The sequence below is a fragment of the Lolium perenne genome, chromosome 2 (assembly GCF_019359855.2).
Source record: "Lolium perenne isolate Kyuss_39 chromosome 2, Kyuss_2.0, whole genome shotgun sequence".
In the NCBI taxonomy this organism is placed as follows: Eukaryota; Viridiplantae; Streptophyta; class Magnoliopsida; order Poales; family Poaceae; genus Lolium; species Lolium perenne.
Window position 1 is genome coordinate 107,175,198 of NC_067245.2, and position 16,293 is coordinate 107,191,490.

Consider the following 16,293-nt stretch of genomic DNA (forward strand, 5'->3'; position numbering starts at 1 on the left):
GAAGTTGGGTGTACATGTAACTGGTGGAATCGGCCCCAGTATTGAAGAAATCGGGAATCCCCCTGTTGTGAACCATGGCGATATAGAGGTAAAGTTCAGTAAACCTGGAAACTCTGTAATTATCTTGTACATCAATTTGAACCAGTGATTTTAGTTCGTTTGAATATTTATCTGGAAATCCGTGTGTTTGCCTGCAACAAGGAAGCTTCCTTTTACAGTGTTAGAATCGTTTACAAGGAATGTCAAATTCATTATGTACAATACCTGCTAGGGGCGTTCGTGCATGGAGCCTTGTTACAGTATGTTAGAAGCTTTTTTTATGGAACATATGAAGCTATTTTTTCAACAGGCAAAGCAACCGTACGTAGCTGGTGTATTCTAGTTTTTGATTTTCTAAAAGTTTAAATTGTTGAAGCAGATTGGTTTGTTTGATGTAAGCATGTAGATGACTTGTGGAAGCATAATTGGTAGGCAGCCACAAACGCAAGTTGTAAACGCTTCTATAAATATAATTTGATGCTTCCATGTGCAGGATGTTGAGATGGTTAACCAAGAGAGCTCTTCGATTCAAGAAGAGCGAGAAGGAGAATGCTCTAGGCCATTGTGTCCACACGTTGGAATGGTTTTCAACACCATCGATGATGCTCAGATGTTTTATAATGGGTACGCAGAGAAAACAGGTTTTGGGAGTAGGATAGGATGCTCTAAAATAAGCCAGAAAAAGGGATGTGACCATTTAATAAGAAGGGATTTCGAGTGTTCTCATGCACGGAAGGCTGTTGTTGCTGAGAGTAAGGGGGGATGTCTGTTAGATCCAGAGGTGTTCGATGCAGTGGACAAGGCTACGGAAGCAACATCAGAGAGCCAAACATTTGGGAGTAAGGCGGAAGCTGCGAAAAGGAGAAGAAACAAGCTGAAGAGGCATGATTGTAAAGCTAGGATGTCAGTTGGACTAAGGAAGGATAAGTGGGAAGTTACAATTTTCATTGAGGAACACACACATCCCATGATGAGTAGAGATGAGTGGACAAGGTATTAGAGATCACATCGCAAGGAACCATATGAAGACTACATGTTGATTAAGACGTTGCATAATCGCAATGCCGACACCTCTCTAATCATGACCACATTAGGTGATCTGCATGGAACTCTCCGAACATTGCCGTACACGAACAAAGATGTTGCTAACATTCGCACTAAATTGAGAAATGAGGTGACTCACAGTGATATGTCAAGAACCTTGGAGTATTTTCAGAAGCTTCGGGCAGAGAGTCCGCAGTTCTACTTCGCTATAAAACTTGATGAAAACAATGTTGTGAGAGCTCTTTTCTGGGTTGATGGAAGGACACGTGAGGTGTACAGAAAGTTCAAAGATTGTGTTTTCTTTGACACCACATTTTGCACAAGCCGATATGACATGCCATTTGCACCAATTGTCGGGATAAACAACCATATGCAAAGCATCATGCTCGGGTGTGCTTTAATACCAGATGAGAAGAAGGAAACATTCAAGTGGGTATTTGAGACTTGGATGGATGCTATGGGTCAAGAGCATCCAACATGCATAATGACGGACCAAGACACAGCAATGGCGGGTGCCATAGATGATATTTTTCCAGGTACAGTGCACCGTTGTTGCCTATGGCATGTGCTTCAGATAGCAAAGGACAAACTTGGTACACTTTTTCGTACACGTGAAGGTTTCGAGAAGGAGTTTTTTTATTGTATATATGGATCAGATACAGTTGAAGAATTTGAGAATATGTGGCAGGTGATGGTGTCGAAGCATTGTTTGGTAGATAACGACCACCTTATTACAATGTGGGGGTGTAGGGATACTTGGGCACCAGCATATTTCAAGAAGAATTTCTTTCCCTTTACTGGCACAACAGGGAGGTCAGAAGGTTTGAACTCTTTCTTCAAGAAGCTTGTGCATCCGCAGGACTCAGTTTGGTAATTTGTGAAGTAGTACGAGTACATTCAGGAAACAAGGCTGGATAGGGAGGACAATGCAGGTTTCTTAGGGGAGCCACAACAGCAGCCGTATGGTCCAGGTATGTAATGGCGAAGAACATCAACCTCACTTGTTAAGGAATTTGTTTCATTAGAAATCATATTCACATTTCCCTGCTTTTTTTGTTTTGCAGTTACAAGATTGAGGAGCAAGCTTCTAGATTTTATACAAGGGCTGCATTTGCAAAATTCAGAGAATTTATGGAGATGACGACAGCTTATAGCATATACCCAGTTGTAGGTGATGGTGTTAAGTATGATCTTCATAGGAATGATCCTAGAGCAAAGAAAATTCGGATGGTAAGTTATGACCAGCAAGAAAATTGTTACACATGCACATGTAACAGGTTGAATGCCAATGGGATGTTGTGTCACCACATCCTGAAGGTGATGGTGCATACAAATGTCCAAGAAATACCTGAAAAATATTTGCTTCATAGATGGTCGGAGGCTGCAACTGTGTGTGAAGCTAAATGCAATACAGAGTTTTCAGGGTATAGCGTAGTTCCAGAGACAAATACATTGAGGTACAATGCTCAATGCAAGTTGTTGAATAAGCTTGCAGCGAAAGCTTGTTATGGCACGGAATCATTCAAGATTTTGGAAGGTGGTGCCGAACATTTGACCTCTTTAATTGACAAATTAAGATTGTCTGGTGGTGTAGTGGAAGAAGAAGCAGCTGATGAAATGGGTGCAGCAGATAAAAATTTGATGAATCCTCCGCGTTCTGCAAAAAAGGGTCGTCCCGCGGCAAAAGAAAAGAGGAGGAAGCCAGGGGTTGAGCTGCGACAGGAGGAATCACAGAAAAAATCGAAGAAAAGAGCGCAGAATGCATGCTCGAAGTGTCGTGAAACTGGCCACATCAGGAGGAAATGCCCAATAGAAGCACTAAAAAGAAAGGAAAAAGCTGACCGCGAGGAACGTTTACGGCTCGAGACAGAGCTAACTCTGTGAGGATGTGGCTGTTTGAGCAGTTCTTTGGAAGCATTCATAATGTGTAGATTTGTGCGAATATTGTTCTACTTAATATATAGTGTTTCCGGTATGCTTGTGCCGTAATGGTTGTTACATTACATCTTTTTCTGTTTGAAAATACTAAATTGTGTTTCCTGGTATTTGCTGATCCGAAAGGAATGGATTGGATTAGACAGTATGTGTGTGGGAAGCTTGATTAAAGGTTTTGTGTAACATTTTTTGGGTTTATTTGAAGCACATGCACTGGAGTCAACACCGAATGTTTACGCACTGAAATTGTAGTATACTGGACGAGCTTTTGAGGAGAATGATGACATGGTGTTTTAGTTTGAACTGTTGTCTAGTGTTGTTGTACAGCAACGTGAGTACATTATTTTTCAGGTTGTACGGTCGAACATGTGTTATTGCAGAGAAGGCCGCAAGTGTTTTGGGATTAAAAACTATAGTTGGTATATGTTTTCGTTTACATGCTTCCAGGATGCACGAAATGCTGTAGACGCAACCTGGAGCTAGTGTCAAATTTTTTGTAGGCATGTAAACGTAGTCTAGGTTGTCTTGGCTTTGATCATGTAAAGTACAGGGTACTTTTGCTTTTGTGAACTATTATAGTAGCTTGTAAAGAAGATATTACTTGCTTCTGGTGGACAGTATAATTGCTTCTGGTCTGAGAAATATCAGAATAGTTTGTAAGCTGTATATAAGTAGCTTGTGGCAGCCAATATGGTTGCTTCTGTGTAATCTGAGAATAGTTTCTAATAAAACTTCCAACATCGAATACTGACTCTTCTGAGTAGTCCCAGAATAGTTTCTAAAATAGTTTCCAACAGTTGATTCTACCAGCCAATGGTCACGTAATAATGTGGCGCATATTAAGAGTAATACAAAAAATGAAGTAACATGGTGTGACGGCATGAATATCACAGAGTGAGATTCAACCAATTTTAATATGTCGGTAGCGTCATTAGCTTGTCACATATTATTGCAGTTCACATGCAGTAGTAGCTTGTCACATATTATTGCAGTTCACAGCCACAAAGTAGATACATGTTGGAAAGACAGTGCAAAGTCTCCACATAAAAAGATTAAAACAACGATGCAGGTGTCAATCTGTAGCTAATCGAGTAATGCTTCTACATCAAAGGAAGCACGGACATTTATTTCTTATTCAGCATCCTGGCTACACGGATAGTTACTTCTTCTTCAACACCCAGGTAGGATCGACTTTGTTCAACGACGATGTCAGGATCTTGTAGGATATGAGCATCCGAAGTTGAATCAAATCCTGGAAAAATCAGTTAGGTGCGGTTAGGACAATGAAGTTTTGTGTAAATTCAGTGAGCTCCTTCTACTGAAACAAATGAGTGTAAATTGCAATGTGAGTATGAACTAGTAGCATGGCAACAAAACCGCCAACGCGAAAAATATAGTGATAGGTTTTTAAAAAACTATTGGTATTAAAAAAGTTGGTAGAAACCTGGTTAAAAGGCTTAATTATCTTGCCGTCCCATTGTGTCATGAACATCATTACAAAAACTCTGCAGTCAAATCTGATCAAGAAACATGGAAAACAGGTTAGCAAAAATAAGCAAAGAGGAGAGAATAATTGTGCATTTGGGTGTCATTCTCTTACATGGTGGTCTGCTGGCGCAAATCTTGAGGATTGTTCTGGACAAACTGGCCAAAGTTTGTTTTAGGAAATGCGTTGGCAAAGGATGCAAGTTTGACAAAATTAATCACCTGTGAATAAGCAGAAAAAAGTAAGAGAACCAAATATTCGTGGTGCCGATGACCCAGTATATGGAAAATATATGTATGAATGGTACGAAGCAGGTTCTTCGTATGTGAGAGCATATTAGTATGGGTAGAGAAGCATGGTTAGCATGGTGCCGAAGCAGGCGAAATTGGCTAAGAGAGTAAATACATTGAAAAAAAATCAAGTATGTGAGAGCATATTAGTATGGGTAGAGAAGCATGGTTAGCATGGTACTGAAGCAGGCGAAATTGGCTAAGTGAGTAAAGACATTGGAAAAAATTAAGTACTGTAGGAAAATCATGTGAGTATTTAGCACTACACTTGAATTAGTGTGCTCATCTCCTTTGTCCAATACCTGCATGCATGCAAGCACCACACTGCATGGTCAAGTTATTTATACAGCTATTCTATTCATTTGGGTATCGTATTTATGGCAAAAAAGAATACTGAGATTACTGGGTAAAATAACAAATGTTCGTAGCATATGACAATGCAACATGGCAGAATATAACATCTGAATGTATGTGTTAGTGCCACCAAAAAAAATGGTTGCATAAATACAGAGTCGTATTAGTCAGGGGTTTTTATAAGTAGGAAAGATGTGTGAATGGTACGAAGCACCATCTTCGTATGTGAGAGCATATTAGTATAGGTTGAGAAGCATGGTTAGCATGGTACAAAATCATGCGAAATTGGCTAAGTGAGTAAAGACATTGAAAAAAAATCATAAAACATACAATTTACATGCTTCGTACCAGAAAATCGGCTCTGTCATAGACTCTTGATTTCTTGACACCAATCATTGAGTCGAGGACATTGACTTGTTTGAGGAGAAGGTTGATGCACACTAGGACCCAATGTTCACTGTCCACTATTGCAAAGTATAGCTAAGATGCAAACCAAAAAGAAGCACAAGTCTGTATTTTTTTTTTGGTAAATCTCACATGTGAGGATGAAAAGGTTATTGACAATAGGTACCATATCCTTTGATTTCAGCTGGTGATCTCTGTAAACTTTCTGGAATTCTTTAAGGCATGTCTTAGGGTCAAACTTATCCTCATGGACTTGCTTAGTCTATAAAAATGGATGTTGAGTCAAATAACGGTGTAACTAACATCGGTAAAATAGTTGAGTATAGGAGAGAAGCATGAAACATACAGTTAAAGATTGTGAGAATGCAAACTTGGTGCACAAGGGCTCACTGGTTGTGGGGATGTTGGTCACCAAATTGAAATCTCGAATGAAAAGCTCCATGACATTTTTGTCAATGCTTCCACGGGGTTTGAAAGCTTCGTGGAATTCTTCATATGTGACATGATATTCTCCAAAGTCAACAAAAGGAGGCCTGATGATGCACATTTATAAAAATTAGTGCAGCTAATGGTTTGTTGATATTGACATCAATGAAATCATAAAAGGAGCGAGGACTTAATGTTACCTTTTTTCATTGTCAACCGGCTTCCTTATGCACCTTCTGAGAATGTAGGTGTCATATGCATCCTTTGATTTGTCAGTAACCTTAAGGTTCTTGAGATTTTTTTGTTTTGCTTCATTATTACAGTCTAGGAAAGCTCTTTTTTCCTGTTTTTCTTATCTTGAGTTTGGGTGCCGATAGTGCATGCAACTTCAACTACAGTTGGTACATGCGTTGGAAAATAATGCAGGTTAAGGAAGCATTCCTTTATAAGTTTTGCAGCAAGAAATTTGAAAACAAGCCTCATGTATATTAAATTGGGACATGTAGATTCAATTTAACAAGCATCAAGTAGATGATGAAAACGGAGGCATGTATGATAAGAAGCAGTGAGATGACTATTTTCGACAGTACTTGATATAATGAGCAGTATTGTTGGTTTAGTTATCGTGTCAGAATGCATTGGTACATGAAGAAGCCAGATGTTCGATGTATGGAAGCAAAGAATATAGTTTGGAGAAGCATGTGTGATTTCCAGTTAATGTTTTGAGTGATAGCAAATCTATATATTTTGCAAGTGCTTAGTATTGTACATATGAAAAAATGTAGAATAATTCTGTTTGGTGCACACCTATAGATGGAGATTTGCCACATTCAGCATTTGGAGCTTGCTTAGAATCTGGGGATTCTGGAGATGTAGACTTGGAAACATGAACGCATGGTTCTTCAGAAGCAGTATTATCTGCAACATTTGCTTCAGAAGCAACACTATCCGCAGCCAGGTGTTTTTCGGTTGCCGGCTCGGTAGCGTTAGCTTCGGCCACATCACTAAGATGTGTCTCAATGTTTGCATCACCTATTAAAATATGAATGAAAGACAGAGTATATAAGATACATATGATTAGAATGGTTATTGATATGGCTTGGATAGCATGGTAGCAGCCTTCCCATACCCGTTGTCTTCTTTGATTTTCCTCCAGTGGAAGTCGATATGTTGGCAACATCTCGTGGGGAAGGGTGATTGTTGGCTGCAAAATGATGGGTCCAAGTTTCACCATGTGGCAAAAGGTTGAAACTAGGAGCTTCGATGTCGTGAACGGGGCGAAGTGGTGTAGTTGGTTCAGTGATGTGTACATCTTCAGTACGTGCATTTATAGTAGAGGATGGATCCGTCATATGTGTTTTTTTGCCAGCACTCTTTTCTATCTCAGCTGCAACCCTGGTGGCTTCCTCCCAAAATTGAGCATTATGATCGGAATTGTCCACAACTTCTCCAGCTAGCACGGGTTCTTCATCTATGGGCGCACCGGCAGTGCGAGTGGATGCTCTAGGTGGCGAGAAGATGGGCGTGGAGGCACTTGGCGGCGATGGCCCATGTGGTGTTGTTGTGTTATTTTTGAAAGCCGCAAATACATCAGAAGCGTACTCGGCCATGCGCTTGCCATGGATTTTCGTTAACCTTGTTACTGCCCTTTCAACATCTTTGCGCCATATATTGGTGTGCTTCTCATGGACAATCCTAATGTAATCTGGGAGCTCCTGTACAATATGGAAATAAATTTGTGTTTGTGTGAGTCATTTTGTGATAGGATGTGTGGCAACAAAGTTATGGTGCAACATACCTGGGGGAGACTTGTATAGGATCTCTCCATTAGGTAGGATCATAGGATCAACCCAGAAAAAACATACTTTGAACAGGCGAAAAAATCTGAAAATAATAAACAGCATGCATATACGTTGTATCTACAACTCCAAGAAATTTCAGCCTAAAATCTGATCTACACTTGGAGAAACAAAAAAGACAAATTCTATTGTGAATAGTGTCAGATCTGGTTGAGTAGTATTTCACACTATTCACACTCAGATTTATCTTTTTTGTCTCTCCAAATGTATGTCGAATTTGAAGTTGCAAATTTTTGGCGTTGCATATATAACATAGATATGTGTTCTGATTTTTTTTCAGATTTTTTCAACAAGTTTTGTCTTTGCAAAAAAATTGATCTCATAGATCCTATCTAAGACCTGATCCTACCCAAGTCTTCCCCCAACATACCTCTGGGAAATTAATTTCCTGTGCCATGGGAAGCCGAGATGTGTCCTGTTACAAACATGGTGTGATATAAAAGATGGGTGGAAACATGTAGTAATGCAGTAGAAGCATGGACATAAAAATAAATGAAACATGGATTGCATATTTATTCGTACCTGCCCCAGATGGTTGGAGTTTGATACTGCAATGTGTGTTAAAATGTGTTCTTCCGGTGCTTCATTTGCCAAGATTACATTCACAGTGGCGTACGGGGTGAGGTGGAATGGACGAAACTAAAAAAAAATAGTGTGGAAACATGATGAAGTATGGTGACATGCAAAAAGTGTTGCATTTGGGGTCGAAATAATATGTGAAAACTTACTGGACGTGCACCATATGTATGGGGTTGGAGTGTCAGCTTGCTTCTATCATGCTTCATAACAAACTTGAAGTCGGCATCGGAAACATGCGAGGCTCTCAGCACATCATAATTAATCCCATGAGTCGACAAGGTTGAGACAGGGAACTCCAAATGATCCATGTAAACAATCTACATTATAATTTGTTGGAAAAAAGGTTGGGATAAGGGAACAAAATCTGGAAAAATTGTATATATATGAAGAAAGAAGGTACATAGGAGAAAATATACCGCGATCCATGGTAAGCAACCACCAACCCATAGTGGTTTCATGTTTCCATCCTTGAGTGCCTTTCTCCTTTTGTCTTGGAAAGCCTTGATTTCTGACATTGTATGTGTGAATATCTTCTCCGCCCAATCATATTCATGAACGAGTGTGGACTCACCAAGGCTCCCAAGATATTAGCATAATGCTGCTTCCAGGGAAGAAATATGTACCGATCACCACCATGAAGAATGTCCTAAACCATATTTCTTGATCCAACTCATCATCTTTAAGCAACTTTTCAGCATGATGAATTGGCGCCCTCCTTCCAGCTGTGCTATATTCAATTTTGTAGAATTCACGATATGGTGATTCTTCATGATCACCGGTGAGCATCACTGGCCTAGTTCCAGATGGAAGCCCTGATACGTTTCCAACGTATCTATAATTTCTTATGTTCCATGCTAGTTTTATGACAATACCTACACATTTTATTCACACTTTATAATGTTTTTATGCATTTTCTGGGACTAACCTATTAACAAGATGCCACAGTGTCAGTTCCTGTTTTCTGCTGTTTTTGATTTCAGAAAAGTTGTTTTACAAATATTCTCGGAATTGGACGAAACAAAAGCCCACGGCCCTATTTTCCACGGAGTGTTCCAGAAGTCCGAAGAGGAGTTGAGGAAGGCCAGCAGAGGGCCCTCCCCATAGCCGAGACGTGGGGAGGGAGCCCCCTGGCTCCCCTGACGCTGCCCCTTCGCCTATTTATTCCTTCGTCCCCGAAAACCCTAGTACCGAGAGCCAAAAATGCCAGAACAGTTCCAGAGACGCCGCCGCCGCCAACCCTAACTTGGGGGGTTCAGAAGATCTCCTCCGGCACCCTGCCGGAGAGGGGAATCATCACCGGAGGGCTCTACATCACCATGCCCGCCTCCGGACTGATGCGTGAGTAGTTCATCCTTGGACTACGGGTCCATAGCAGTAGTTAGATGGTTGTCTTCTCCTATTGTGCCATCATGTTTAGATCTTGTGAGCTGCCTATCATGATCAAGATCATCTATTTGTAATGCTACATGTTGTGTTTGTTGGGATCCGATGAATATGGAATACTATGTCAAGTTGATTATTGATCTATCATATATGTGTTGTTTATGATCTTGCATGCTCTCCGTTGCTAGTAGAGGCTTTGGCCAAGTTGATACTTGTAACTCCAAGAGGGGGTATTTATGCTAGATAGTGGGTTCATGTCTCCACTGAATCTGGTGGAGTGACAGCAACCCCTAAGGTTGTGGATGTGCTGTAGCCACTAGGGATAAAACATCAATGCTTTGTCTAAAGATATTTGTATTGTTTACATTACGCACAGTACTTAATGCAATTGTCTGTTGCTTGCAACTTAATACTGGAAGGGGTGCGGATGCTAACCCGAAGGTGGACTTTTTAGGCATAGATGCATGCTGGATGGTGATGACCCACAAGTATAGGGGGTGTATCGTAGTATTTTCAATAAGTAAGAGTGTCGAACCCAACGAGGAGCAGAAGGTGTTGACAAGCAGTTTCGATGAAGGATTCACTGTAAATGCTCACAGACAAGTATTCAGGGGGTTTTGATGTAGCAGATGAATAAAGTACGGGTAAGTAAAGTGCGAGAGAAATAATTGCAGCGAGTGGCCCAATCCTTTTTTAGCACAAAGGACAAGCCGGTTTGTTTACTTATAATGACCAAACGTTCTTGAGGACACACGGGAATTTAGTCTAGTGCTTTCGCTTCATATAGCTAATTAATCTTCATTTTTTTGATAAGTGTTGTGTGGGTGAACCTATGCTAATGCACCGCCCTTCCTAGGACTAATACATACTTATGATTATACCCCTTGCAAGCATCCGCAACTACAAGAAAGTAATTAAGATAAATCTAACCACAGCCTTAAACTCTGAGATCCTGCTATCCCTCCTGCATCGATATACCAACGGGGGTTTAGGTTTCTATCACTCCGGCAACCCCGCAATTGGCAAACGAGTACAAGATGTATTCCCCTAGGCCCATAAAGGTGAAGTATCATGTAGTCGACGTTCACATGACACCACTAGAAGAATAACACCACAACTTAAATATCATAACATTGAATATTACTCAACCATAATTCACTACTAACATTTAGAATTCACCCATGTCCTCAAGAACTAAACGAACTACTCACGAGACATCATATGGAACATGATCAGAGGTGATATGATGATGAATAACAATCTGAACATAAGCCTTGGTTCAATGGTTTCACTCAATAGCATCAATAACAAGTAGAAATCAATACCGGGAGAGTTTCCCCTATCAAACAATCAAGATCCAACCCAAATTGTTACAGCGGTGACGATGTGCAGCGGTGGAGACGGCGGTGATGATGATGGAGATGATGGTGATGATGATGGAGATGATGTCCAGCTCGATGACGATGACGATGGCGTCGATTTCCCCCTCCGGGAGGGAATTTCCCCGGCAGATTTCAGCCTGCCGGAGAGCTCTTTTCTCTCTGGTGTTTTCCGCCCCGCAGAGGCGGCTGTGACTCTTCGCGACTATCCTCTGGAGCTTAGGTTTTCGGGACGAAGAAGTACGCGAAGGAGAGGAGGCCAGAGGGGGCTGTGGGCCCCCTCCTCACATGGCGGCGTGGCTAGGGCAGGGCCCGCGCCGGCCTATGAGGGGGCCCATGGCGGCCCTCCTTGGCTCCTCCTTTTGGCTCCCTTCGTCTTCTGGAAAAATAGGATTTTTCATATAATTTCCGTCAATTATTGATCTTCCGAAATATTGCCTTCTGACGACGCTTTTTCCAGCAGAATCCTGACTCCGGTGCGCGATCCTCCAATAATCATGAAACATGCAAAATAGATGAAATAACATAAGTATCACCTCTAAATATGAAATATATCAATGAATAACAGTAAATTATGATATAAAATAGTGATGCAAAATGGACGTATCAACTCCCCCCAAGCTTAGACTTCGCTTGTCCCCAAGCGAAACTGAACTCGGTAAACAGGACCACATGTTTATGGAGTGAAGAGTCGATAAATAAAATACGGACAAGAAGCATCATATTCATTCACACAAGACATTCTAGTGAACAACTTCCTCATATAATTCAACTTGAAACAAGTAGAGGGTAATCACAAATAAAGGTGCATAAGAAATCATAATTGGTGAGGGCAAACTTCGTTCTTGGTCAGAGAACAGATTATGTTGAAGTTTATATGGCACAACTTGCATACTCAATCATAATAATCTCCTCATAATCATTGATAACTTTCAAAGCTATATTCATTTAGATAAAACTTGTACTAAACAAGGAAGAGTAAAGGACATGACGAAGTAAATCACAATATAGATGGTTTGATCACAACAACTCAAATGCTTGCTTAAGATGGAGGGAAATAGGTTTACTGACTCGACAAAAAGTAAAAGACATGCCCTTCGCAGAGGGAAGCAGGGATTAAATCATGTGCTAGAGCCTTTTCAGTTTTGAAATCATATAAAGAGAATAAAAGTAACATTTTGAGAGGTGTTTGTTGTTGTCAACGAATGGTAGCGGGTTCTCTAACCCCCTTGCCAGACAAACTCTCGAAGAGCGGCTCCCATAAAGTTTTATTCTTGGTTGACACTCCTTCCAACCTTTGCTTTCACAAACCATGGCTAACCGAATCCTCGGGTGCCTTCCAATCATTCTCATACCATGAAGGAGTGTCTATTTATTTTAGTTTTATTTAGATGACACTCCTCCCCTCCTTTGCTTTCTCAAGCCATGGCTAACCGAATCCTCGGGTGCCGTCCAACACACATACCATGGAGGAGTGTCTATTTGTAAAATTATGAAAGTTAATTAATCGGGACTGGGAACCCCATTGCCAGCTCTTTTTGCAAAATTATTGGATAAGCGGATGAAGCCACTAGTCCATTGGTGAAAGTTTCCCAACAAGATTGAAAGATAAAACACCACATACTTCCTCATGAGCTATAAAACATTGACACAAATAAGGGATGATAACTTTTGAATTGTTTAAAGTAGCACACGAAGTATTTACTTGGAATGGCAGGAAATACCATGTAGTAGGTAGTTATGGTGGACACAAATGGCATAGGTTTGGGTTAAAGTTTGGATGCACGAGAAGCATTCCCTCTCAGTACAGGTTTTTGGCTAGCAAGGTTGATTAGCAAGCATAAGAGTTGAGGGAAACAAACAAATATACATGTGATAGAAACAATCATGCATCTTCCTTGTAAGCACAAACAATTTTAACTTCAGAATAATAAGCTAAGAGCTAACAAGAAAGGAAGACAATGAAACAACTACATGTATTTCTCTTTTCTACTAAAACCTCAAAGTGTTGTTGCTATTGACCACTGCTAAGTTTGCCAAAACCAAATAGATTTATTCAATACTCCCAAGGTGATACCAATACTAATAACAAGATCAATCATATAACAGAGATTGCAAACTAAAATAAGATGTGCAATATGTAAATGATAAGACTTCTCATTAATATTCCATAACGATAACTCACACCAAGGGATACATAGACAACCAACTAAGGAGAGATACTTCCACACTGCAACCCATCTTATATGATAACTTCCCTACTCATGATATGACACTACTTGATAGTAAAAAGTAAAAGATAGTGATGATGTGATACCGCGGCACTCCCCCAAGCTTGGAACAAACCAAGGGGATGCCAATACCAATGATGAATTACTCCTTCGGCGGTGGTGGTGATGATGGGACGACCCTGATGGGAGTGAGGAATCGCTCTAGCATTCTTCGAAGTCGATAATTCTCCTCCTGAAGTATCTCCACTTCCCTTCTCAGAGCACGGTATTGATCACAAAACTCATCGGTAACCCGTAGAGCTTCTTCCAACACAGGGAAAGAGTCGAGGCTAGGAGCAGGTGGTAAGGGTCCCTGCAAGTTATGAGAGAAAGAACATCGAGTGTCAACAGATCCCACCAAGATTTGCTTACTCCCAACGGCTTGTTGCTCTTGTTTTGACGACACCCTCTTCACTTCTTCCTCCGAAAGCCCCTTGCCCTTGTTATTGGAGGCCATGGTGCTTCTAGATCAAAGACAGATCCTGGCAGAAAACAGCTCGAAACAAAACGCGTCGAGAAAACGATATACGTACCTCCAGGGGTCCGGGGGATTATATAGCAGGAATTTTTACGGCATAAGGAAAGTCCCAGGTTGAACCAGAGTCGGAGAGGGGCAACGAGGGAGCCACCTCATAGGGCGGCGCGGCCAGGCTGGGGCCCGCGCCAGCCTATGAGGGCACGCCCTCGTGCGTCTCCTCCACCCCGTTTCGATCTCGTAATTTTTCATATTTTCCAAAAACAGCAAAAACATTGTTCGGAAAGTAAAACTCGAACTTTTTATTACCAGTACTGTTACCTATTCAAAGTCGAACTCTGCCGGACTGTCAATTTGACCTTTGATGAAAGCCTCCGGTGTCACAACTCGAATAACATCAACATCTTCATTATAAGAATCACCTGAGATATAATGCTTGAGTCTTTGTCCATTCACCACTTGTGTGGCATCGCCTTGGAGAGAACTAATTTTAATTGCTCCTGAACGATACACCTCCTCAATGACATATGGTCCTTCCCATTTCGAGAGTAATTTCCCTGCAAAGAATCTGAGACGAGACCGATACAATAGGACTTTATCCCCAATATTAAATTCTCTTTTGATAATTCTTCTATCATGCCATTTGTTAACTTTCTATTTAAAGAGTTTAGCATATTCATAAGCTTCACTTCTCCATTCATCTAGAGAACTCAATTGTAGCAATCTCTTCTTACCGGCAAGTTTGGGATCTTTATTTAGTTCTCTTACAGCCCAATAAGCTTTGTGCTCTAGTTCTAAAGGTAAATGACAAGCTTTTCCATAAACCATTTTATACGGTGACATACCCATGGGATTTTTATAAGCAGTTCTATAAGCCCATAGTGCTTCCTTCAATTTACTAGCCCAATTCTTTCTAGATTTATTAACAGTCTTTTGCAAGATAGATTTAATCTCTCTATTTGATAGTTCTACCTGCCCACTAGTTTGAGGATGATAAGCAGAAGCAATTCTATGATTAATACCATATTTAGCAAGAGTTTTTCTTAAACCACCATGAATAAAATGAGAACCTCCATCAGTCATAAGATATCTAGGAACTCCAAATCTAGGAAAAATAATATCTAAAAGCATTCTTAAAGAGGTCTCACCATCAGCACTTTTTGTAGGTATGGCTTCCACCCATTTAGTAACATAATCAATAGAAACAAGTATATGAGTGTTACCTTCTGAAGAGGGGAAAGGTCCCATGAAGTCAAATCCCCAACAATCGAATGGTTCAATAACAAGAGTATAATTCATAGGCATTTCATTGCGTCTGGAGATATTACCAACCCTTTGACATTCATCACAAGATAAAATAAACTTCATTGCATCTTTGAAGAGAGTTGGCCAATAAAAACCTGATTGTAAAACCTTTTGCGCGGTTCTATCTCCGGCGTGATGTCCTCCATAAGCACTACCATGACATTTACTCAATATCTCTTGTTGTTCATATTCGGGAACACATCTTCGCAGAATACCATCCACTCCTTCTTTATATAAGTGTGGGTCATCCCAAAAATAATGCCTCAAGTCATAAAAGAATTTCCTTCTTTGCTGAGCTGAAAAGGTTGGAGGCAAGTACTTGGAAACAATAAATTTAGCATAATCAGCATACCAACGGCTATCTCGCGAGCTCACCTTTATTACATCCAATTGTTCATTTGGAAAACTATCGTTAACAGGAACAGGATCATAAGCAATATTTTCCAATCTAGACAAGTTATCAGCAACAGGATTATCAGCACCTTTCCTATCTATAATATGCAAATCAAATTCTTGCAACAGAAGCACCCATCTAATAGGCCTTGGCTTAGCATCTTTCTTTTGCATAAGGTATCTAATTGCAGCATGATCAGTATGAATTGTAACTTTTGAATCAACAATATAGGATCTAAACTTGTCACAAGCAAAGACTACAACTAACAATTCTTTTTCAGTAGTAGCATAATTTCTTTGAGCAACATCAAGAGTTTTACTAGCATAATGAATAACATTCAATTTTTTATCTACTCGCTGTCCAAGAACAGCGCCTACAGCAAAATCACTAGCATCACACATAATTTCAAATGGTAAGTTCCAATTAGGAGGTTCAACTATAGGAGCAGTTGTTAAGGCTTTCTTTAGAGTTTCAAAAGCTTCCTTACAATCATCATCAAAAACAAAAGGTACATCTTTTTGAAGAAGATTAGTAAGAGGCTTTGAAATCTTGGAGAAATCTTTAATAAACCTCCTATAAAACCCATCATGACCAAGAACACTACGAATACCTTTAACATCCCTAGGATAGGGCATCTTCTCAATTGCTTCAACTTTAGCTCTATCAACTT

General features: G+C 40.3%; 1 protein-coding gene and 1 long non-coding RNA gene across 2 annotated transcripts; one reads left to right on the forward strand and one right to left on the reverse strand.

Annotated features, from left to right (window-relative positions):
- Positions 1-1,120: 1,120 nt before the first annotated feature.
- LOC127328857 (protein FAR1-RELATED SEQUENCE 3-like) lies at positions 1,121-2,967 on the forward strand. Its single transcript, XM_051355428.1, has 6 exons — positions 1,121-1,619; positions 1,701-1,771; positions 1,834-1,896; positions 1,985-2,043; positions 2,148-2,313; positions 2,401-2,967. Exons 1-6 carry the CDS (start codon positions 1,121-1,123, stop codon positions 2,965-2,967), a joined length of 1,425 nt encoding a protein of 474 aa, XP_051211388.1.
- An 869-nt stretch (positions 2,968-3,836) lies between these two features.
- Positions 3,837-4,722, reverse strand: LOC127328856 (uncharacterized). The gene is made up of 3 exons (XR_011750940.1): positions 4,619-4,722; positions 4,463-4,535; positions 3,837-4,270 (listed from the first exon to the last, which is right to left on the reverse strand). It is a non-coding gene; the product is annotated as an uncharacterized lncRNA (long non-coding RNA).
- Between the last annotated feature and the right edge of the window lie 11,571 nt (positions 4,723-16,293).